This window comes from Rhinoderma darwinii, chromosome 1 (assembly GCF_050947455.1).
Source record: "Rhinoderma darwinii isolate aRhiDar2 chromosome 1, aRhiDar2.hap1, whole genome shotgun sequence".
Taxonomy (NCBI): Eukaryota; Metazoa; Chordata; class Amphibia; order Anura; family Rhinodermatidae; genus Rhinoderma; species Rhinoderma darwinii.
This window is the reverse complement of record NC_134687.1, coordinates 68,085,033-68,110,858: the sequence shown is the minus strand read 5'-3', so window position 1 is coordinate 68,110,858 and position 25,826 is coordinate 68,085,033. Positions and strand designations below refer to the sequence as shown.

Genomic DNA, 25,826 nt, shown 5'->3' with positions numbered 1-25,826 from the left:
TCTGAATAAAGCCTAAGGCTGGGTTCACACGAGCATGTTACGTCCGTAAAGGACGGAACGTATTTCGGCCGCAAGTCCCGGACCGAACACACTGCAGCGAGCCGGGCTCCTAGCATCATAGTTATGTACGATGCTAGGAGTCCCTGCCTTGCTGCAGGACAACTGTCCCGTACTGTAATCATGTTTTCAGTACTAGACAGTAGTTCCATGGAGAGGCAGGGACTCCTAGCGTCGTACATAACTATGATGCTAGGAGCCCGGCTCCCTGCAGTGTGTTCGGTCCGGGACTTGCGGCTGAAATACGTTCTGTCCTTTACGGACGTAACATGCTCGTGTGAACCCATCCTCACAGCACATTCAATAAAAACTGGCTATTATTATAGCAGACAGGTATCAGTGGTATAGTAATAAATAGCATCATAATTTCTGTATTATGATATTATTACGTATTATGATGTATATATTCTATAATATATTACATTTCAATAGGACTAACACTTCATTTTTTAGGGTGAGTTATACAAGAACAGCGAATATATTTCACAATGTGACTGAGGTTTGCAGAGTCATATTTCAATATATCACTTTTTAAGACAGGTAAGTCAAGAAACAGAAAACAGAAGCTACATCAATGGATCAGTTTGATTCAGATTTTTACCAATCTGATTACGTAATTGAAGACACTGATCAAGGACTTTATGTTACTGGGCAAAGAAGCATGTATGGTGAGACTAGGTGAGTACAGGCTCTACCAATTCCCAAGGTGATAGTGTTTGAAATTAAAGGGGACTTCCATGTAAATCTTCTTTTGTCATGTCATATAAACCCCTATCTCTGATATAACCTTTGCACCTTGTTTTAAGATTAAGAGCTCATGCACACGACTGTAAAAACTCCCGTTATTACGGGTCGTAATTACGGACCGCAAAAACTCCCGTTATTACGGGTCGTAATTACGACCCGTAATAACGGGCTCATAGACTTCTATTGGCCACGGGTACCTTCCCGTTTTCTTACGGGATGGTGCCCGTGCTGTTGAAAAAGATAGAACATGTCCTATTTCAGGCCGTAATAACGGCACGGGCAGCCCATAGAAGTCTATGGAGCTCCCGTAATGACGGGTGGCTACGTGTGTGCACCCGTCATTACGGCAGCGTTGCTAGGCGACGTCAGTAAATAGTCACTGTCCAGGGTGCTGAAAGAGTTAACTGATGGGCAGTAACTCTTTCAGCACCCTGGACAGTGAATTCCGATCACAATATAGAGCAACCTGTAAAAAAAAAGAAAAGACGTTCATACTTACCGAGAACTTCCTGCTTCTTCCTCCAGTCCGGCCTCCCGGCCGTTGCCTTGGTGACACGTCCCTCTCGACATCCGGCCCGACATCCCTGGATGACGTTTCAGCCCATGTGATCGCTGCAGCCAATCACAGGCCAATCACATGCTGCAGCGGTCATATTTGTGATACTATCTGTTGGACCCTGTATCTAAGCCTACCACAAGGTAGGCTTAGATACAGGGTCCAACAGATTGTAATCGTATACAGTATAAGATTACTGTCTGCTGAATTGTTGAAATTCTCTTTGTACATGAACTCAGATCATATCCATTTTTTTGAATATGGAAGTGAAAAAGGAGGCGAGTAGTTTATAATCTACCTTATACAATACATTATACTCCAAACTGACTGAATCAGTGGCGTAGCTATAGGGGTCGCAGCAGTCGCAATTGCAACCGGGCCCCGAAAGCCAGGGGGCCCGCGGCCCCCCCGCACCACATCAATAAAAAGTTAGTATAGTAACTGGGGCCGCAAGTCCCTGTTACTATAGTAACTGACAATACTTACTCGCCTGGTTCCGGAGCGCAGCGGAGGTCCTGACGTCACAGCGCTGTGCGCCGTGCACAACATCCCTACCCTGGATAGAGGCAGCAGCTCCGATGCGGCTGAACAGGAGGGTAAGATTAAAATCCATGTCTGTTGAAGCTGATAGGTTGGGGTCCGACTCCTGGGACCCCGCCAATCAGCTGTTTTGAAGAAGCCGCAGCGCTCGTGGGAGAGCCACTTCCCCTTCATTCCGGTCACTTGCTCACACTGTGAATCCGTGTCGACGACCTACAGTGTGAGCAAGTGAGGGAAATGAAGGGGAAGCAGCTCTAGTACTAGCGCTGCGGCCCCTTCAAAACAGCTGATTGGCGAGTTCCCGGGAGTCGGACCCCGACCCATCTGCTATTGATGGCCTATCCTGAGGATAGGCCATCAATGTTTAGGGACTAGACAAGCCCTTAAAGCCTACAATGTAGGCTTAGAGGGTCCATGAGACAGGATCAGAGATTGTGTGATGCTGTCTGCTGGGCCCTGTATCTAAGCCAATCACATGGTAGACTTAGGTACAGGGCCCATGTGTGATCCTGTCTGATGGGCCCTGTTTATAAGCCTACCACACGGTAGGCTTATATACAGGGCCCCAGCAGACAGTAATCTTATACTGTATAAGAATACTGTCTGCTGGGGCCCAGTATCTAAGCATCTTACGTAACCACATGGTAAGCTTAGATAGGGGGCCCATATGTGATACTGTCTGTTGGACCCTGTATCTAAGCCTACCACATGGTAGGCTTAGATACAAGGCTCCAGCAGACAGTAATCTTATACTGTATACGATTACAATCTGTTGGACCCTGTATCTAAGCCTACCTTGTGGTAGGCTTAGATACAGGGTCCAACAGACAGTATCACACATGGGCCCTGTATCTAAGCCTACCACATGTGTTACTAGTCGGGTTTGTTGTGTTTGTGTTTTTTTACAGGTTCGGATGTTGGACTATGTCGGATTCGAAGACTACTTCGATGACGGCTTTTTTATTATCAATAAAATGGTTAATGAGGGTTGTGTGTTTTTTTTTTTATTTCAATAAAATATTTTTTCTATGTCTTTGTGTTTTTTTTAAACTATATTACTACCGCCTCCATAATGGCCACTGGCTGATTAACAGCGTCTATTAATAAGGCAGGGCTTAGTGTTAGCCGCTGCCGAGGCTAACACTAATCCCCATTATTACCAGGGGTGCCGGGAAGAGCCGGGTACGATCCAGTACTTGACCATCTGTCATGATGGTCGGATACTGGGGCGGCTGCGGGCTGGTATTATCAGGCTGGGAAAGGCTAGAAACAGCGCCCCCACCACCACCGGTAATGCTAGCCTGCTGCTGCTTTATTCTATGTGGCTGGTTATGAAAAACCCGCGTCATTTAAAAAAAATAATAATAATAATTGGAAAGCAAGATGTGGGGTCCCCCCCAATTTTCATAACCAGCCAGATACAACACAGCAGCAGGCTACCATTACCAGGGTGGGAAGGGCTACAGTTTTTGGCCTTCCCCAGCCTAATAATACCAGCCTGCGCCCGCCCCAGTGCCCAACCATCAATATAGATGGTCGGGTACTGGTTCATATCCGGCTCTTCCCAGTACCCCGGCGGTGGGTACCGAGGAAATGGGGGTTAGTGTTAGCCTCTGCACCGGCATGACATTAAGCCCCGCCTTAGTAATGGACGTTGTCAATCAGCCAGCGGCCATTACTAAAGCGGTAGTAATAAAGTTGAAAAAATATTTTATTGAAATAAAAAACAAACACCCCCCTCATTAACCATTTTATTGATAATAAAAAAAATGCTGTCATTGAGGTAGTCCTCGAATCCGACATAGTCCAACGAACAAACCTGTAAAATAACATAAACACGCAAAAATAATTAGGAACACATAAGGAAGCAAAACAATTATTATTCTTACCTTTCCTTGATCCAGCGCTGTAGCCACAATGTCAGCAAGCTGGGCCCAATATCTAATCCAATCATGTGTGATACTGTCTGCTGAGCCACTGTATCTAATCCTATAACGTGGGATACTCTTCTGCTGAGCCACTGTATCTAATCCTATCATGTGTGATACTGTCTGCTGAGCCACTTTATCTAATCGCGCGCACACACACACACACACACACATACACATATTTTCTTGGGGGGACATATGTATTGGGGCTGACATTTTAAGACTTTATTGATGCCCCTGACTGCTAGTGCTGCAGTGTTGGGTCACTTAGGAGACCCAGCGATGCAACTGAAAGCTGCGGGCTGTTGGCCATGAGAAGTTCGTGGGGGGGGGCCCAATAAGAACTTTTGCATAGGGGCCCATGAGCCTTTAGCTACGCCCCTGGAGGGAATCTTTTGATGGAAGATAGCTTTCATGCCCTCCAAACCTTCAAAGACATCCCCTAAAGTCAACTTTTGAGAACACGCAGAATTTGCAGTGTAGATGATCATTGTAAATTAAACATGGAGGCGATGGTAGAAAAATTTGCCACTCAGGGATATCCTAAAGATGAGGTCTGAAAAATGGGTAAGATATGAGATAACATGAGAAGAGGTAAAGAAATCTACAAATAAAAGTAATAATAGGTCACTGTTTATTTCAAGCTATGATAATCATGTCAATTTAATCAAACCATCTCAAAATATTGGGGTATGCTCTGACATGAACCCAAATTTGGTTCTGCCTTTTGTGATTGCCAATAATTTGTTTATATGAAATGTCAATTGTTTATAAATCAGGTGGTAAGAGCCAATTTGAAACCAAATAAAATGTCTAGACAATCTTTTTTTTTTAAAAATGTTTCCATGTATGGCATGTCAAAAATACTTCTCGATTTCAAAGGGCATTTTGTATGTCACCCAACACAAGGCAATAAAATTTTTATCAAGGATAACTATAACTGTAAATAAAAAATTTAATCTACATGTTGAATTACCCTTGTTGCAAAGTTTATGAAGGAACAAAGGTCGGTGTAAAAAACTAAATTTTGTAATGAGACCAAACAAAACAAAAAGTTTTATGCTGGCCATAAAGTATTTAATTTAGGATAGTGCATTATTTAAGGTGCCGACGAGGAGCAATTAAAAATCTGGTTACTCCAACGTAAGGTTTTACCAGATGGGCACACTTAGTCCTAAAGTTCTTAATGAAACCTGAAATTTTAGTGTGTTTTAATGGTGTTCTAGTTGATGCATGTTACGATCTGCACATGCATCCACCAAGCGATATAACAGACGAAATCTTATTCCATATCGTTTAATTTTACTTAAGATTAATGTTCTATTTTTATATTATATAGACCATTGTTGCTTACTTTAAGGCTATTTATATTGTATCTAATATTGAAATACTTATTATTATACTAGGGACTATATCAATGTTGTATATGTTAATTTTAGGCTTTATGCTTTTTTTTATAAGTGGTTGCTATCATGTGGCTTTGGTTATTTTATCTACCTAGAGAATGCGCTATGGATGTTTGAGTAAGGGGGAGTGTCACGATCTGTGGGTATATGGACCCACTGGGCCGTACCGCCGTAGCGGTATTTATCAGCTGGCCAAACAGGGTACAAAGTCAATGTCTATAGTTCGGATAAAGGTACCCGTGGCAATTCAGACAGTAGCAATGGTTTAGGCTCGGATGGAACTCTGGCATCAGGCAGACAACAGGTACGGTGAAACACAGCGGGTGTAGCAGGCGACACAACACGACTCCAACTCTGTACAGCGCAGGAACATGGAAGAACGGGATACAGGATACAGGTAGCAGGAACGGGAACACTGGGAACTGTAGAACACTCAGGGGAACATTTGCAAAGACGGACACGGGTAGGTACAAACATCGCTCAGGCAATGAAGGAAGTGGCAGGGCCCTTCTTCTACTCCAGGGTGATCTGGGAGCAATCAGCTCAATCTCACACATGTGTGCGCTCTGGCCCTTTAAGGCTGGACTGAGCTCATGTGCGCACCCTAGTGGTCACTGTGGAACAGGACGGCCGCATGAGCTGGCATTTCTGGAGAGAAAGACGTCGGTAGGATGAGAGGAGTCCGTGATCAGCGACCACGGACATTACAGTATCCCTCCCCTTCTTGGGACCAGAACGAGAGAGAAACTTTTCAATGAGGGTAGGAGCATTGAGATTCTCTTCTGGCTCCCAGGACCTCTCCCCTGGACCAAACCCCTTCCAATCTACTAAATAAAAGGGTCTTCCTCTTACTTTTTTGGTGTCCAGGATCTCCTTAACCTCAAATATCTCAGCAGAACCGCTGGGGGCAACTACAAGGCTAAGAGTCTTGGAGTAGCGGTTCAGGACCAGAGGGGATCCAGAGGTTAGCAGGCAGCCGAAGCTTATAAGAAACTGCGTTGATCCGCTGCAGGATCTCAAAGGGTCCGAGGAACTTGGGAGCGAAATTGCATGACAGCACCCTCAGACGGATATTTCTTGATATTTCTTGAGGACAGCTAGACCTTGGTACCCAGAAGAAACTGAGGCGGCTCTCTTCTCGTAACCGCCAGCAGAATAGAGGACCGGGCTTGCTGCCAGATTTGTAGGAAGTCCTGAAATGCAGAGTCATCTGCAGGCACCTGGGACAAAGCAGACACAGGGAGAGGAATATGTGGATTTTGGTCATAGACTATAAAGAACGGTGCGGAGGCGGTGGACTTACTTGTGTGGTTGTTATAGGAGAACTCGACCCAAGGAAGAAGCTGCACCCAGTCATCATGCTGCCTGGAGATGAAGTGTCGTAAGTAGTTCTCAATGATCTGATTGATCCTCTCAACTTGGCCATTGGACTGGGGGTGGTAGGCTAAGGAAAAGTCCAACTTTATATCGAGGCGTTTACAGAGTGCTCTCCAGAACTTTGAGGTGAACTGAACGCCCCAATCAGACACGATATGCAGAGGTAGGCCATGTAGGAGAAAGATGTGTTGGATGAAGAGGTTGGCCATTCGAGAAGCAGAAGGTAGGCCGGTCAGCGGAACAAAATGAGCCATTTTTGAGAATCGGCCAACCACCACCCAGACCATACTGCATCCAGCAGAGGGTGGCAGATCGGTGACAAAGTCCATTGCAGTATGCTGCCATTGAGCATTGGGCACAGGCAGCGGCTGCAGCAGGCCAGGGAGCGTTACACACGGGACCACGGGAGCGTTACACAGACCGGAGGGCATTACCAGGTATTCATAGTGCCCATCTCGAGTGTTAAATGCCGTCTTCCATTCATCACCCTGGTGAATCCAGATTAGGTTGTAAGCCCCCCGCAGGTCGAGCTTTGAAAAAATTTTTTGCTCCTCGTATGCGATCAAACAGTTCTTAAATCAATGGCAACGGATATCTATTTTTTACTGTGATCTGGTTCAGACCCCTGTAGTCGAGGCAGGGTCGAAGGGATCCGTCCCTCTTTTTGACTAAGAAAAACCCAGCCCCGGCTGGGGAGGTGGATTTCCATATGAAACCCTTCTCCAAATTCTCCTTAATATAGGCGGACATAGACTGATTCTCTGGCAAGGAGAGAGGGTATACCCTTCCACCGGGAAGGGATGCGTTAGGAACCAGATCAATAGGACAGTCATACGCCCGGTGTGGAGGCGGCGTCTCAGCCTCCCTCTTGCTAAAGACATCCGCAAACTGCGAGTAGTGAGAAGGCAATCCTGCCAATGACTGAGACTGGGGAGACTGAGCCGAACGAATCTGTACCAGGCAATGGATTCGCGCCAGGCAGCGGTAGAGGCACCTGGAACCCCACTGGAGAACCTCTCCAGAATTCCAGTCCAGAACTGGGGCATGTAGTCGGAGCCAGTGCAGACCCAGCGGCACTGGGTTGACGGCTTTGGACAGGACAAAAAACTAGATGAGCTTGGAATGAAGGGCTCCCACTTGGAACTTCAGTGGTTTGGGCACAGCTACAATCAGGTCTGGCAGAAGCAGTCCATTCACCGAGGCAATGATCAAAGGCCTCTCCAGAGAGGTTGTAGGCAACTGAAGAAGATCCACCAGGTCTTTTTGAATAAAGTTAGCTGCGTATCCAGAGTCCAGATAGTCAGAGACCCGGTGCGTCTTCTCACCGGACACTATGGTCACGGGGATGTACAATTTGGAAGAAGGTCCCTCCTCACCCAAAGTTGTCTCTCCAATCAACCCTAGGTTCTGGAGCTTTTGGGGGCACAGATGCACAAGATGGCCTCCGAGGCCGCATTACAGACAGAGTCCCGAAGTGCGTCTGCGTTGTCTCTCCTGGATAGACAGTTTGAGATGGTCCATCTTCAGAGACTCCTTAGGTAGAACAGCTGATGAGGACAGCAGGGGTTGCTGAAATGTGGGAGCCGGACTAGGGAGTCCTCCCTCCCAACGAGCCTCTTGGAACCATTCTTGTATTCTTATGTTGATCCGGGCGGCCAGAAGAATGAGATCATCCAGGGTAGATGGCAGATCTCGGGCGGCAAGCTCGTCCTTAATCTCGGTGGACAGTCCCTGCCAAACTGTTGCCACCAAGGCCTCGTTGTTCCATAACAACTCCCCCGCTAGGGTCCGGAAGTGAATGGCGTTCTCGCCCATGGAAGTGTCTCCCTGACGAAGGTTCAGCAAGGAGGCGGCTGCCGACTAGACTCCTCCAGGTTCCTCAAATACCATAGGAAATGTCCGTAGGAACCCCTGGAAATCACGGGTCTCTGGTCCTTGTCGCTCCCAGATAGGGTTCGCCCATGCTAGTGCCCTGCCAGTGAGGAGAGAGATGATGAAAACGCCCCTTGCGCCGTCAGAAAAAAAATACTCTTGCATACAGACTGAAGTGGATCTGGCACTGGTTCAAAAATCCCCTGCAGGTCCTCAAATCTCTATCATAGCAATGAGGTAGCAGCAGACAAAAAACGGGAATCAGCACTGCCAGGAGGTGTAGTCGGAAGATCTGTACTGCCAGGAGGTGTAGTAGGAGAAACGGCAGCTTGCCTATCCAGCCGATGTGAAATAATGTTCAATGCCTGGTGGAGTTGGTCCTGTTGAGACCGGAGGTCTAGCATATCCGCCCGCATCATCTGTAACGTCGTCATGGTCTTGGATTGACCAGCGGGGTCCATGGCCTGAGCGAACTGTCACAATCTGTGGGTATGTGGACCCACTGGTCCGTACCACTGTAGCGGTATAGCAGCTGGCCTAACAGGGTACAAAGTCAATGTCTATAGTTCGGATAAAGGTACCTGCGGCAATTCAGACAGTAGTGATGGTTTAGGCTCGGATGGAACTCTGGCAGCAGACAGACAACAGGTACGGTGAAACACAGCGGGTGTAGCAGGCAGCACAACACGACTCCGACTCTGTACAGCACAGGAACACGGAAGCACGGGATACAGGATACAGGTAGCAGGAGCGGGAACACTGGGAACAGGAGAAAACTCAAGGGACCATTTGCAAAGACTGACACGGGTAGGTACAAACAACACTCAGGCAATGAAGGAACTGGCAGGGCCCTTCTTATAGTCCAGGGTGATCTGGGAGAAATCAGCTCAATCTCACACATGTGTGCGCTCTGGCTCTTTAAGGCTGGACCGAGCTCGCACGTGCACCCTAGTGGTCACTGTGGAACAGGACGGCCGCATGTGCTGGCATCTCTGGAGACAAAGGCACCGGCAGGATGAAAGGAGTTTGTGGTCAGCAACCACGGACGTTACAGGGAGGTCCACCGAAACGTTACGTTGGATTATACATTTTAGTGAAGAGAGATTCCTCTATGCATGGACTTATTGTGGTTCCTATTTAAAGGGGTTTTCCAGTTCTCATCTGTTATTTTTTGTATAGATAAAAATTTTCCAATATACTGTCGGCATAGCTGGGGGTTTAGCATGGGGGGGCAAAACATATCTGAGTGGGCCCCCCCAACGCATGTAACACGAAGGATCGAGCTGTTACCGATCACATCTAAGGTTTCGTTCACATTTGCGTCGGGGTTCCGATCATGGGTTCTGTCACATCTTTCCGTTAGCGGAACCCATGAACAGAAACCAAACGGAAACCAAACAGAAACCATAGCTTTCCGTTTGCGTTACCATTGATTTCAACGGTAACGCTTCCGTTGCTAATGGTTCCCGTATGTCTTTGTTCTGTAAAGTTTTAGTTTTTTCTGCGGAATCAATAGCGTAGTGGAAATCAGTGGTGATACAAACGGAAAGCTATGGTTTCTGTTTGGATTCCGTTCATGGGTACCCCTGACGGTAAGGTCTGACAGAACCCATGAACGAAACCCGAAACAGATGTGAACGAAGCCTAAATGCATAACTTAGATGTGATAACAGTCACTAAACCCCTCAGTCCGGCTGACCTTGACGGATTCAGGTTTCTGCGCTAGATACAGCCGCTCTGTATATAGTATACAATGCAGCTCTATCTCAAAAAGTTAAATAATTTTAAATAAAAAGTATGTGTCTGCTAGATTGAATAATACTGTAGCGTGTCTGTGTCGGTAATGATGGGGGCGGCAGAGCGGCGGGCCCCACATCTCGGCGGGCCCCACCATCTCAGCGGGCCTGGTGCAACCAAGCCCCTGTCCCCCGCTAGCTACGCCACTGGTCTGTGTTAATTCTTTGCGGTTTTCAAGATCTCTAATTATATTTATTCAGTAGGAACATTCATTCTGTACCTCCAGGGGATACAATTGTGTCAATGGTCATGTCATGTTATGGTCATGATCATTAGAAGAGACAACTGGGATACACGTAATGTAACTGTAACGAGTCGTACACCTGTGTGTCCATCACATGACCATGGACAGAATTTTATCCACTGGAAGTAAACAATGAATGTTTCAACAACTCCTCCCACCACCAATATACTGTTACACTCTGCAGACCTCTCTTTATCGGTCCATAAAATAATCAACTTCTTTTGGTAGAAGTGAAATATCATAAGATTTTATGTATGGACTTTGCACTTTCAGAACGTGCTGGTTAAAATGTATTTATTGATGCCATTATACTTGATTATTTTGCTGCACAGAACAGGAAAAACCGAATTTATGCAATCTGGAATTATTACCTCTCCTCTGGATCAAACCGGGTATGTGTATGAAGAGCCATTATATCCATCATATAATTTCCAGACAAATGACAGTTTTGCCGATGAACCTCCATTGCTAGAAGGTAATTACCACTTAACGGGATTCACATAAGAATATATTTTTGCCCATAGGGTTCAGTTATTGTTTTAATAGTAGCTGCCGTAACATATTCCACTTAGATGTCACCAGTAATAGTTGTGCAAGTCAATGTGGCCGTGTTGTGACCCATGGATTGCTGTGACCGCGACCCGACAGTCACAAGAAATCCAAACCCGCTGGATGTCTTGCAACTGTCCAGGGGCGTAGCTAAAGGCTCATGGGCCCCGATGCAAAGGTTCTTCTTGCCCCCCCCCCCAACTTCTCAGGGCCGATGGCTTGCAGCTTTCTGCTGCTTCGCTGGGTCTCCTCAGTGATCCAACAATGCAGCACTAGCAGCCAGGGGCGTCACTAAGAACTTAAAACATCAGGCGGAATAGCCCCAATACATATGTGGCCCCCCCCAAAAAAAAAAATTATGCGTGTGTGAATATGTGTATATATATATGAGACACCATATCTATAGCAACACAGCAGCAGCAGGCTAGCATTACCAGGGTGGGAAGGGCCACTGTTTTTGGCCTTTCCCAGCCTAATAATACCAGCCTGCGGTCACCCCAGTGCCCGACCATCACTACAGATGGTCGGGTACTGGATCGTACCCAGCTCTTCCTGGCATTCCTGGTGGCGGTGGGTACCGGGATAATAATGGGGGTTAGTGTTAGCCTTTTCACTGGCTAACACTAAGCCCCACCTTAGTAATGGACGCTGTCAATCTGTCTGCGGCCATTAGTAAGTTGGCAGCAATAAAGTTTAAAAAAAATTACAAGGACATATAAAAAATAGATTTATGGAAATAAAACACCCCCACACAACCCTCATTAACCATTTTATTGAGAATAAAAAAAGCCATCATCGAAGTAGTCCTTGAACCCGACGTAGTCCAACAACCGAACCTGTAAAAAAAACACAAAAAAAACATTAGTAAGGGCCTGTTCTGCCCTTCCGTTGATGGGTTCCGTCGGGTTAACCCCTCAACAGAAAGGCAAACTAAAACCTCCGCTTCTGTTTCCCTCACCATTTATCTCAATGGTGACGGAAACGTTTCTAAAGATTTCCGTTTGTCACCGTTGTGGCAGGGTTCCGTTGTTTTGCATTGTCGACTGCACTATTGATTCCGCAAAAACAACGGAACCCGTTCACAACGGTGACAAACGGAAACCATTAGCAAAGTTTCCATCACCATTGATATCAATGGTGATGCATATGGAAGACAAAGTTTCCGTTTGTCTTTACGTTGAGGGGTTAACCAGACGGAACCCCTAACGGAAGGGCAGCGGTGATGTGAACAGGGCCCATGTGCATGTGTGATACTGTTTGTTGGACCCTGTATCTAAGCCTAATGTAGGCTTAGATACAGGGTCCAGCAGACAGTATTCTTACGTAGTATAAGCTGGGGCCCTGTATCTAAGCCTAACACACAGTAGGCTTTAAAGGTTGTCCAGTCCCTAAGCATTGATGGCCTATCTTCAGTATAAGCCATCAATAGCTGATGAGTCGGGGTCCCACTCCCGGGACGCCTGCCAATCAGCTGTCTTGTAGGGGGTGCAGAGCTCATACGAGTGTTGTTTCCCCCTCATTTCCCTCACTTGCTCACACTGTGAATCGCTGACACGTCCGTGTCGGCGATTCAGTGTGAGAAAGTGACCGGAATGAAGGGGAGGCAGCGCTCTTACGAGCGGCTGCAACCCCTTCATCGTGACCTCTACATCAAGACGTTATGTGCTGCGCATAGCGCTGTGACGTCAGAACCTCCGATGCGCTCCAGGAAGAGGAGGGTAAATACTGTCGTTTACTATAATAACAGGGGCCCGTGTAGTTTATTACATATGCCCGAGTTACTATAGTAACTTTTCATTGATGGGGTGCAGGAGGCTGCGGGCCCCCCTGGCTTCTGGGCCCCTATAGCTACGCCACTGCAACTGTCAGATCCCAGTCGTGACAACCAGCGGGTTGCATTGTGGCCATTTTGACTTTGATACACAGAGAGGCACACTGTGTTTTTTGGCCATGGGACCTGTGTTGTGACCAAAGTTGCCGTGTATCCCTAGCCTTGTTCACATTCATTTACATGTCTCCTCTGTTTCTGAAGACAATCGCGGATTGGTAGAGTAATCTATTAACCCATGAGTCAGCACCTCCCTTCATAAGCATGGCTGGTATAAATGTTTGTGAATAATAGTGCCTGCTGCTCTGCAATAATAACCTCTCACAACATCTACAGTGAAGGAAATAATGGAAACAACTTATATAGAACCAGGAAGTCAAAAGGCCATACAAATAATGAAAAAGTACAAATTTTATTAGAACATACAACAATGATCACAGAAATTAAAACTTCAAGGAGATCTAAAAGAACAGTATGGGTATTGAAAACAGTAGTTCAGGGTATCCTACAAGGAATGGAATCCATGACATAACAAAACAAAAAGACAGTGTGTCTGTCAAGAGGAAAAAGGGGGGGGGGGAGGAAAGGCAAGGTGTTACAGTACTGATTAGAGCACATATAGTCGTTGTATCAGAATTATCACCTGTCTCTGGACGTTAGTGCATTCACTACCAAATGCAATAAATATTTGTGAGTGTCCAGGGTGAAGGGATTAGGGATCCTTAACTCTCCAAGACAATATTAGGTAGAAATGACAACCGACAGTATTGGAGTCAGAGAGAAGAAAAGAGGCATGGAAGACATCCCAGGTACATGTAAATCCAGAGGGATCTACTCAAAGAGCAGATCACTTATGTGACAGGCTTACCCATGATGATGATTGTATGTACGGTCCCACACTGCGGGCCAAAGTAATAGCGCCCCGACGCGCGTTTCGCCGAACTGGCTTCCTCAGGGGGTAATGTGTACTGATGTGCCATTATGTTAGTTTATATATAGGCGGCTGGGTGATGATATCGAGGTGTAATCCGGTGTGTAAAGCTGAAGTTGGCCTTTAAATTGATATTTAGAGTGGGGGTGCTCTAACACTTGTAAGCGGCACCCAACCCTTTACCTAAACCTTCTGAGTCTTTTATATTTAAAAGTGAAGGAAATAAGTATTTGATCCCTTGCTGATTTTGTAAGTTTGCCCACTGTCAAAGACATGAACAGTCTAGAATTTTTAGGCTAGGTTAATTTTACCAGTGAGAGATAGATTATATAAAAAAAAAAAACTGAAAATCACATTGTCAAAATTATATATATTTATTTGCATTGTGCACAGAGAAATAAGTATTTGATCCCTTTGGCAAACAAGACTTAATACTTTGTGGCAAAACCCTTGTTGGCAAGCACAGCAGTCAGACATTTTTTGTAGTTGATGATGAGGTTTGCACACATGTTAGATGGAATTTTGGCCCACTCCTCTTTGCAGATCATCTATAAATCATTAAGATTTTGAGGCTGTCACTTGGCAACTCGGATCTTCAGCTCCCTTCATAAGTTTTCGATGGGATTAAGGTCTGGAGACTGGCTAGGCCACTCCATGACCTTAATGTGCTTCTTTTTGAGCCACTCCTTTGTTGCCTTGGCTGTATGTTTCGGGTCATTGTCGTGCTGGAAGACCCAGCCACGAGCCATTTTTTATGTCCTGGTGGAGGGAAGGAGGTTGTCACTCAGGATTTGACGGTACATGGCTCCATCCATTCTCCCATTGACGCGGTGAAGTAGTCCTGTGCCCTTAGCAGAGAAACACCCCCAAAACATAATGTTTCCACCTCCATGCTTGACAGTGGGGACGGTGTTCTTTGGGTCATAGGCAGCATTTCTCTTCCTCCAAACACGGCGAGTTGAGTTAATGCCAAAGAGCTCAATTTTAGTCTCATCTGACCATAGCACCTTCTCCCAGTTACTCTCAGAATCATCCAGATGTCCATTTGCAAACTTCAGATTGGCCTGTACATGTGCCTTCTTGAGCAGGGGGACTTTGCGGGCACTGCAGGATTTTAATCCATTACGGCGTAATGTCTTACCAATGGTTTTCTTGGTGACTCTGGTCCCAGCTGCCTTGAGATCATTAACAAGTTCCCCCCGTGTAGTTTTCAGCTGAGCTCTCACCTTCCTCAGGATCAAGGATACCCCACGATGTGAGATTTTGCATGGAGCCCCAGATCGATGTCGATTGACAGTCATTTTGTATGTCTTCCATTTTCTTACTATTGCACCAACAGTTGTCTCCTTCTCACCCAGCGTCTTACTTATGGTTTTGTAGCCCATTCCAGCCTTGTGCTGGTCTATGATCTTGTCCCTGACATCCTCAGAAAGCTCTTTGGTCTTGCCCATGTTGTAGAGGTTAGAGTCAGACTGATTAATTGAGTCTGTGGACAGGAGTCCTTTATACAGGTGACCATTTAAGACAGCTGTCTTTAATGCAGGCACCAAGTTGATTTGGAGCGTGTAACTGGTCTGGAGGAGGCTGAACTCTTAATGGTTGGTAGGGGATCAAATACTTATTTCTCTGTGCACAATGCAAATAAATATATATAATTTTGACTATGTGATTTTATTTTTATTTTTTTATATATAATCTATCTCTCACTGGTAAAATTAACCTAGCCTAAAAATTCTAGACTGTTCATGACTTTGACAGTGGGCAAACTTACAAAATCAGCAAGGGATCAGATACTTATTTCCTTCACTGTGTGTATATATATATATATATATATATATATATATATATATATATATATATATATATGCACTACCGTTCAAAAGTTTAGGGTCACTTAGAAATGTCCTTATTTTTTAAAGAAAAGCACAGTTTTTTTCAATGAGGATAACATTAAATTAATCAGAAATACACTCTATACATTGTTAATGTGCTAAATGACTATTCTAGCTGCAAACGTCTGGTTTTTAATGCAATATCTACATAGGTGTATAGAGGCCCATTTCCAGCAACCATCACTCCAGTGTTCTAATGGTACATTGTGTTTGCTAACTGTGTTAGAAGGCTAATGTATTATTAGAAAACACTTGAAAACCCTTGTGCAATTATGTTAGCACCGCTGTAAACAGTTTTGCAGTTTAGAGGAGCTATAAAACTGGCCTTCCTTTGAGCTAGTTGAGAATCTGGATCATTACATTTGTGGGTTCGATTAAACTCTCAAAATGGCTAGAAAAAGAGAGCTTTCATGTGAAACTGGACAGTCTATTCTTGTTCTTAGAAATGAAGGCTATTCCATGCCAGAAACAAGATTTCCTACAACGGTGTGTACTACTCCCTTCAGAGGACAGCACAAACAGGCTCTAACCAGAGTAGAAAGAGAAGTGGGAGGCCCCGCTGCACAACTGAGCAACAAGACAAGTACATTAGAGTCTCTAGTTTGAGAAATAGACGCCTCACAGGTCCTCAACTGGCAGCTTCATTAAATAGTACCCGTGTCAACGTCTACAGTGAAGAGGCGACTCTGGGATGCTGACCTTCAGGGCAGAGTGGCAAAGAAAAAGCCATATCTGAGACTGGCTAATAAAAGGAAAAGATTAATATGGGCAAAGGCACACAGACATTGGACAGAGGAAGATTGGAAAAAAGTGTTATGGACAGACGAATCGAAGTTTGAGGTGTTTGGATCACACAGAAGAACATTTGTGAGATGCAGAACAACTGAAAAGATGCTGGAAGAGTGCCTGACGGCATCTGTGAAGCATGGTGGAGGTAATGTGATGGTCTGGGGTTGCTTTGGTGCTGGTAAAGTGGGAGATTTGTACAAGGTAAAAGGGATTTTGAATAAGGAAGGCTATCACTCCATTTTGCAACGCCATGCCATACCCTGTGGACAGCGCTTGATTGGAGCCAATTTCATCCTACAACAGGACAATGACCGAAAGCACAACCCCAAATTATGCAAGAACTATTTCGGGAAGAAGCAGGCAGCTGGTATTCTATCTGTAATGGAGTGGCCAGCGCAGTCACCAGATCTCAACCCCATAGAGCTTTTGTGGGAGCAGCTTGACCGTATGGTACACTAGAAGTGCCTATCAAGCCAATCCAACTTGTGGGAGGGGCTTCTGGAAGCATGGGGTGAAATTTCTCCCGATTACCTCAGCTAATTAACAGCTAGAATGCCAAAGGTCTGCAATGCTGTAATTGCTGCAAATGGAGCATTCTTTGACGAAAGCAAAGTTTGAAGGAGAAAATTATTATTTCAAATAAAAAATCATTATTTCTAACCTTGTCAATGTCTTGACTATATTTTCTAGTCATCTTGCAACTCATTTGATAAATATAAATGTGAATTTTCATGGAAAACACAAAATTGTCTGGGTGACCCCAAACTTTTGAACGGTAGTGTATATATACATATATATACACATATATATATATATATCTACATCTATATATATATATATATATATATATATAAATAGAAGAAATCCCACAGCATCCTTGAAAAAGGTCCCATAGCAGGACAGAAACGTTGCGGCTGTGTTGGCTGAATTAACCACTCTTTTTGATTACTTCGGTGTGCTGTGGGATTTCTTCTATTTTTATCTATAATCCGTGGATCAGGATTACCCGCTTGCACCCATTTACATGGTGAATTTTGGACATTGAGTGCTGATCATTTGCGTTTGTGTATATGTGTGTATATATATATATATATTTATATATATATATATATATATATATATATATATATATATATATATATATGTATATACATATATTTTTATATATATATATATATATATATATATATATACACACACACACACATATACATACATAGTACACAGATACACATGTGTAAATTTCACTTTGAATCTTTATTTTTTTATATAAAAAAAAGTGTTGTTTTTTTTACTAGGGGCCCTTTTTATTTTGTTAAATTTTATTGATCATAAATTTCCTTCTTTTTTTTTGCCCCACTAGGGGACTAGAAGCTGCAATATTTTTATCGTTTGTTTATCGCTCCGCTGCATGTTCCAGCTCCTTCCCGACTTCATGAGTACCGAAATGCCTGTCGATTAGCAAAAAGCCAATTGCTGCTCAAAGGATCCTCTTCTCTGGTGAGAAACATAACAGAATTCACAGGTCATGGATCCCAAATGCAATGCTATATCTATTTCATTGCCGGTGGACGTTTGTGAACTTGCTGGCGAGGTGTCCCAGCAAGGTGCCTGTAAACTAGAAATTATGTGAGCGCTATAAAAAATTATTTCCCATCTGGAAGCTCAGCAACTACTATGTCTCACCCTCTGTGACCCAGCTGAATGCCGTTGCGACTATGCCACCAGTGTCTTCCAACTTGATGCCTCTGCTACATATTCAAGCTTCTCCATGATTTCATGGGTATGGGAAGGCCTGTTAAGTTTTCACCAACCAATGTATGATTGTCCACAACAGTTCTGTTTGGATAGAGCTAAAGTGGCCTACGTGATTTCCTTGTTTTGCGGGAGAGGCTCTGGCTTGGACATCTCCATTGTGGAAACGCAAAAATCCGTTTGTGTCGTCCTCTTTCACCTTCCTAGTCACCATTTGGATAGCCTTTGAGGAACCCGGGCGTACTTCTCTGGCTCTTTTTTGTCTGAACATACAGTGTCTACAGTTGGTCAATGTGCCATCAAGTTTCTCACCCTAGCATCGGAACTCGCTTGGAACAACAAAGCCCTGGTTGCAGCCTTCTATGAGGGGTTGTTGGACCATGTATAAGTTTAAATTGTGGGCCCTGATCTTCCTTCAGCTCTGGACAATTTGATTTATTTGGCTACCAGAGTGGGAATTTGATTGAGCAATCCTCTAGCCACAGTAATAGAGGAATCCATGCAGTTGGAGAAAACAACCCGTTGGTTGATGCAAGGTCTTTGTCTGTATTGCGGAAAAAAGGGTCAACTGTGTAAATTTTAAGGTCCATCTCCCAAAGTCAGAAAACTCCAAGGCCTAGAGGAGAGCTGCTGGTAACTTTCTTGAAAATTCTCTGTCTCTAAAGTTTCAAAATCCTCTCTTGTTTCTCCAAAAGACCCCTGAGACTCACATCTGTAAATGTTTCACTCATCTCTCAGGGTTATGTCTGCTACTGGACAGTTCCCATTCGGATCAAAGTTGGGGTTCTCCACAGAAATTTCCTTCCTGACGCTTCAACATTCCAGCACTCAAGGACTGCTTGGACTGTCCTTGCTGAAACACTACTCACCAGTCAGAGAATGGTCCACCAGACAAACTACTGCTGAGGGACTTTCTGATGTGCAGAAGTCCACCCCGGTCCCAGGATTTTGTGGATATTTTTTCAAAATATAAAGCAGAGACTCTTCCAGAGCATCATCCTTAGGGTTTTTTCACACAATGTGTTTTCAGGCGTATTTCGTGGCATAAACGCCTCAAAAACGCTAGCCTACAAACATCTGCCCATTGAAATCAATTGGAAATATTGCGTTTCGTTGAGACGGGGCGTTTTTTTAAGCCGCCATTTTAAAAACGGCCCTTAAAAAAACAGCCCGTAAAAAGGAGCATGTCACTTCTTGAGCCGTTTTTGGAGCTGTTTTATATTGTGTCAATGGGAAAACCGCTCCAAAAACGTCTGGAAACAACGCCTAATAAAGAAACGTTTTCAGCTACCAAAACATCTTAAAATCAGGGGCTGTTTTCTCCGAAAACAGCTCCATAATTTTCAGCCGTTTTTACTTGTGCATGTGAACATACCCTTAAACATACCCTTAAAACGAAAACTTTTTTTCCTGGCCACAAACCTCCCAGAGGTTGGGTGTAACTACTATCTCTACCCAAAACTGAAGCAATGTCTGCATACATACAAGTGAATTTATAGAGAGAGTTTATCCAAAACTCCTTGTTAAAAAAACAACAACTCTCTGAGCGGCCACCGGCTTACCTGTCCTCAGCGACGGCATCTCTCTGCTCTGGGACACCGGCGCGCTCTGCTCTCTCCACCTTCCCCACCCTATGCCTGTAGAGCCCATTAAGAGTGGGGGCGAGTGCGCACACCAGGAATACTGCTCCCAGCCTATCCCAGCACACCCTGGACTTTTTAAGGAACTCTGCCGACTTCCTCAGTGCCTGAGCACTGTAACCCAGAGTTAGTCTGCATAGGTTCCGTTTCCAGTTCCCTGAAACCTGTGTCCAGTCCTGTATCTTGTGTCCTGTGTTCGTGTCAAGCCCTGTATCCGTGTCCAGATGTTACAATTTGCTCAGGCCATGAACCCCACTGGCATACTCAAAACGGCGATGCAAGTGATTCAAGATAATATGCGAGATCTCCGATTACCATCGCCAGTTGCCTGGATATCGCTCCTGTTCCTACTTTAGCAGCTCCACAAGCTGTAGCTCCATCTATACCTCAGCCAGCCATAGTTCCAGTCCGCTCCATAGCCGGAATTCAGTTGCCACTTCCACCTCGCTATGATGGGGACTCCAAAACCAGTCGAGGCTTCCTCAAGCAATGTGAAATCCACTTTAAATTGCATTCCCATCTGTTTCCGTCAGACCAGACAATAACGTCTCCCTGTTGTCTGGTAAGGCCTTGGCATGGGCTCATCCCCTCTGGGAACGTGAAGGACTGGAGTCCACTAGTCTGCAGCTCTTCCTGGACACCTTCCGTACCATCTTTGAGTAACCAGGCCGTACGTCTTCAGCCACTGTTTCGCTTCTGACACTCCACAAAGGGGAATCTATGGTAGGAGAGAACGCAATACAGTTCCACACTCTGGCATCCCAGCTCGCTTGGAACAACAAGGCGTTGGTGGAAAACATCTGGTTGGGATTAGCCAGTAAAGTCAAGGATTAACTGGCGGGTCGTGATCTCCCTTCTACCCTGGATGCCCTGATTCTTCTGGTGACATGAATTGACATGAGGTTCCCAAGAGCACTCCCAGGAGGTTCTCTGAGAGAGAAGGTCCTAGACTGGCACCTAATTTTCAGCAACCCCTGCTACCTAATTCTGCTGTCGTTCTTAAAGAATACATGCAGGTAGACTGTCTGACCAGGAGCAGCAGCACAGACGTTCTGCTAATTTATGTATGTACTGTGGCTGCACCAATGTCTCCAGAAGCCGGGAAACTCCAGTACCTAGGGTTGATAGGAGAGACTACCCTAGGTGGACCGATGCCTTCTGCAAAATTCTCTCCTAAACTCTCAATTCCTGTAACAATCACCTCAGGTGAAGAATCACATTCTGTTTCTGCTTATCTGGACTCTGGAGCGGCTGCAAACGTCATTCACCAGGCCTTAGTAGACCATCTCCTCTTTCCCACAACTTCTCTGAAGAAACCTCTAGTGGTAGCTTCTGTAAATGGTCAACCCAGAGTTAGTCTGCGTAGTTTCCGTTTCAAGTTCCCTGAAACCTGTGTCTGTGACTATCCAGTATCCGTGTCCAGTCCCGTATCTTGTGTCCTGTGTCCGTGTCAAGTCCTGTATCCGCGTTCAGTGTCCATGACGACTCCAGTGTCCGTGACGACCCCAGTATCCGTGACGACTTCAGTTTGCGAGAGTCTGATACCAGCCAGTTTCCGTTAATCCAGCACAAACCAGCTTCCAATAATCCAGCACAAACCAGCTTCCGATAATCCGGCATAAACCAGTTTCCGTTAATCCGGGACAAGCCAGTTTTCGGTAATCCGGCACTAAACAGCTTCCTGTAATCCGGCACAAACCATCTTCTGGTAATCCGGCACAAACCAGTTTCCGATAATCTGGCACAAGACAGCTTCCGATAATCCAGCACAAGACAGCTTCCATTAATCCAGCACAAACCAGTTTCCAGTAATCTGGCACTAGCCTGCCATCAAGGTACCATTTACCAGTGACTACTATATAATTGTCTGGCCAGCAGCTACTTCGTTAGGCTGGGTTCACACGACTTATTTTCAGGCGTAAACGAGTCGTATTATGCCTCGATTTACGCCTGAAAATAGGGCTACAATACATCGGCAAACATCTGCCCATTCATTTGAATGGGTTTGCCGACGTATTGTGCAGACGACCTGTAATTTACGCGTCGTCGTTTGACAGCTGTCAAACGACGACGCGTAAATTGACTGCCTCGGCAAAGAAGTGCAGGGCACTTCTTTGCAACGTAATTTGAGCCATTCTTCATTGAACTCAATGAAGAGCAGCTCAAGATTTACGAGCGTCACAGACGCCTCGCATAATACGAGGAGGAGCTTTTACGGCTGAAACGAGGCAGCTGTTTTCTCCTGAAAACAGTCTGTAATTTCAGCCGTAAAAGCCTCTCATCGTGTGCACATACCCTTACGCGGAGTAGCCCAGTGGGTCCACATTCCCCATGAACATTACACTGAGGACTTGCATTCACTAATGTGGACTGAATAAAATAGCGATGAGAAACAAATATCTGCTTCCATTGACCTCTGAAGTGTTTGATTGCATCAAAAGATCTTGCTACTTCTCTAAATTTGATTTCCTAGGAGCCTATAATTTAATTCAGATCATGCATGGAGACGAGTGGAAAACTGCCTTCAACACTCGTGACAGGCACTAGGTGTATTTAATAATGCCATTCAGTCTCTACAATGCCCCAGAAGTGTTTCAATAGATTGTCAACTAAATATTCCGGGACATCCTGTATCATTATGTATTGGTCTACCTTAAAGAAATTCTTATCTACTCCAAGGATTTGAAGACCCACTATTGACATGTCCATTCAGTTTTACAATGACTTATTATGCGAAACAGGAGAATGTTTGTCAGGGGAAAAGAGCTTACCTTCCTTTACTACATCATCTCCGCAGGGGATCTTCGAAGACACCCAGACACGGTAGCTTTTATCGAGAATTGACCTCAACCAGTAGGCTTCAAGGGCTTTCAGAGATTTCTTGGGTTTACCAAATATTACCAACAATTCATCTGAAACTACTCCCAGATTGAGTTTCCTCTTGATTTAACTCGGATCAGAGCAAATTTTAGAGTCTGGCCAACTTCTTCAGTTCAAGCCTTGATTATCACAGGTCCTGCTTCGTTTCTGTGCCAGTTCTCCACCACCTAGATTCTGACAGGCTATTTTTCCTTGAGGTTGATGCCTTCTCAATAGGATTAGGAGCGTTTGTCTCACAGCAGTCTGAAAGAGTATGAATACACTCCATGCGGATTCTGCTTCAAGAAATTATCTCCTGCGGAAAGTAATTAATCCATCAGAGATCGCGAGCTGCTGATGGTAAAGCTTGGAGGAGTGGCAACTTATGGAGAGTGCCAATTTCTAAGTCACCTTTTTCACCGACCACAAGAACCTAAAATATCTTCAGTCTGTCCGTAAGCTTAATCTACGTCACACACGTTGGGCACTGTTTTCATAATTTAATTACCTCTTTACCTATCACCTGGCTAACAAGAGTTGCAGAGCGAATGTTCTTTCTAGATCCTTTGATCTGCTTGATTTTCTCCATGAGGACCCGGTATACATCATTGAGCGAAACTGTATCCTTGCCATGGCTAAAGTTTCTCCTGAAAACCCTTAAAGAGGTGTAACGGCCGCGGTAGCAGACCGCAGACCCCTTTCATCCTGCCGACGTCTTCCTCCCCGAAGATGCCAGCACATGCGGCCGTCCTGTCCTGCAGTGACCATTAGGGTGCACGCTCGAGCTCATTCTCGGCCTTCAAGGGCCAGCGTGCACACATTTTTAGAATTAGTAATTAGCCCATGATCACCCTGGACTATAAGAAGCGCCCTGCCCCTTTGCCCATTGCCTGAGCGTTGTTAGTATTCCCATGTTAGTCTTGCAAGTGGTCCCTTGGTGTTATCCTGTTCCCGTTGTTGCCCGTGCCCTGATACCTGTATCCTGTGCTACCATTGTTCCTGCGCCTTAGAAGTTGGAGTCGTGTTGTGCCTCCAGTCACGCCTGCTGTGTTACACCCCGCCTGGTGTCATCTGCCACGCTTTGCATCATCTGCCGTCTGAAGTTCCATCTGTACCTAGCCACTGCGACTTCCTGGACTATTCAGGTACCCTTGTGCTGGACTTTGTATTATTGGGTACACTGTAGTTTGGCCAGCTTCCATCCCGCTAAGGTGGTGCGGCCCAGTGAGTCCACACGCCCACAGATCGTGACAGTATGCTCAGGCCATGAACTCCGCTGGTTAAACCAAGACCATGACGACATTACAAGTCATGCTGGCGGATATGCTAGACCTCTGGTCATGACAGGACCAACTCCTCCAGGGTGTAAACATAATTGCACATCGACTGGATACGCAACCTGACGCCTGACACCTGCTCCTATTGCTCCTGCTGTTCCTCCTATTAAACCTCCTGGCAGCACCGATTCCCTATTCTCTCTGCCACCACCTCCGCACTACGAAGGACCTGTAGGGGATTTCTGAACCAATGTCAGATCCACTTCAGTCTACATGCCAGAGCATTTCCTTCCGATGGCACAAGGGTCGCATTCATAGTCTCACTTCTTACTGAGAAGGCCCTGGCATGGGCGAACCCCATCTGGGAACGTCAGGGAACAGAGATCCGTGACATACAGTGTTTTCTATAGACTTTCCGCACTGTATTTGAGGAACCTGGGGGAGTCTCTTCAGCAGCTGCATCCCTGCTGACCCTTCACCAAGGAGACACTTCTGTGGGCGAGTACACCATTCAATTCCGTTCCCTGACGGCAGAACTGACCTGGAACAACAAGGCCTTGGTGGCTAGCTTCTAGTAGGGTATCACGTTGGGTTTGTAGACCTACTGGGCCGTATCGCCTTGGCGGTATGGCAGCTGGCCAACAGGGCGCAGGTCAGAGTCTATAGTTCATATGGGGTACCTGTGGCAGCTCGGACAGTAGCAAGGCAGGCTTGGCTGGGACTAGGCAGAAGGTATACTTCAGGCGTGGAGTAGCAGGACAGGCGTGGTGTACAGCACAGCACGGCAACAGCTCAACACGGCACTAGATCAGGATACAGGTTGCAGGATACAGGAAGAGGGAACACTGGGAGCAGGAAACACTAGGGGACTATTTGCAAGAAAAACTTAGGATACAACAAGAACGCTCAGGCGTGGGAGGAAGAGGCTGAGAACTTCTTATAGCCCAGGATGCTCTGGGAGCAATCAGCTCAATCTCCCACATGTGTGCACTCTGGCTTCTTGAGTCTGGAATGAGCTCGCGAGCGCACCCTGGTGGTCACTGTGGAACAGGACGGCCGTATGCGCAGACATCTCTGGAGAGAAGGGCGTCGACTGGATGGAAGGAGTTTGTGCTCAGTGACAACGGACGTTACAGTATCCCCCCTCTTACGCCCCCTCCATACAAATTTGCCCCCAGGTTCCTCAGACCTTTTGAGATCCTGCAGCAGGTTAAACCTGTCTCCTATAAACTTCGGTTGCCTCCTACCCTCAAAATCCCCAACTCCTTTCATGTGTCCCTCCTGAAGCCTGTTGTCCTGAACTGTTACACTAAAACTCCTAGCCCTGCAGTTGCTCCCAGCGGTTTTTCCGATGTGTTTGAAGTAATGGCGATCCTGGACCTCAAGAGGGTAGGAGGAAGGATTTATTTTTTTGTGGATTGGAAGGGGTTTGATTCAGATGAGAGGTCCTGGGAGACAGTAGAGAACCTCAATGCTCCTACCCTCATTAAGAAATTCCTCTCTCCGTCTGGACCTATAAAGAGCGGGCGTAAGGGGGGGTTACTGTAACGGCCGCGGTAGCAGACCGCAAACCCCTTTCATCCTGCCGACATCTACCTCCCTGAAGATGCCAGCACATGCGGCTGTCCTGTCCTACAGTGACCACTAGGGTGCGTGCACTAGCTCATTCCTGGCCTTAAAGGGCCAGCGTGCACACATGTTTAGAATTAGTAATTTGCCCATGATCACCCTGGACTATAAGAATGGCCCTGCCCCTTTGCTTATTGCCTGAGTGTTGTTAGT

General features: G+C 45.7%; 1 protein-coding gene across 1 annotated transcript in view; it reads left to right on the top strand.

Moving 5' to 3' along the window:
• The first annotated feature begins 598 nt into the window (after positions 1-598).
• The window catches only part of YIPF7 (Yip1 domain family member 7), a 161,814-nt gene continuing 136,586 nt past the window's right edge, over positions 599-25,826 (top strand). Inside the window, exons 1-2 of the mRNA XM_075849599.1 lie at positions 599-735; positions 10,857-10,999. Of these exons, the coding sequence (XP_075705714.1) occupies positions 632-735; positions 10,857-10,999 (247 nt within the window). The 5' untranslated portion in view covers positions 599-631. The remainder of the gene's footprint in view (positions 736-10,856; positions 11,000-25,826) is intronic.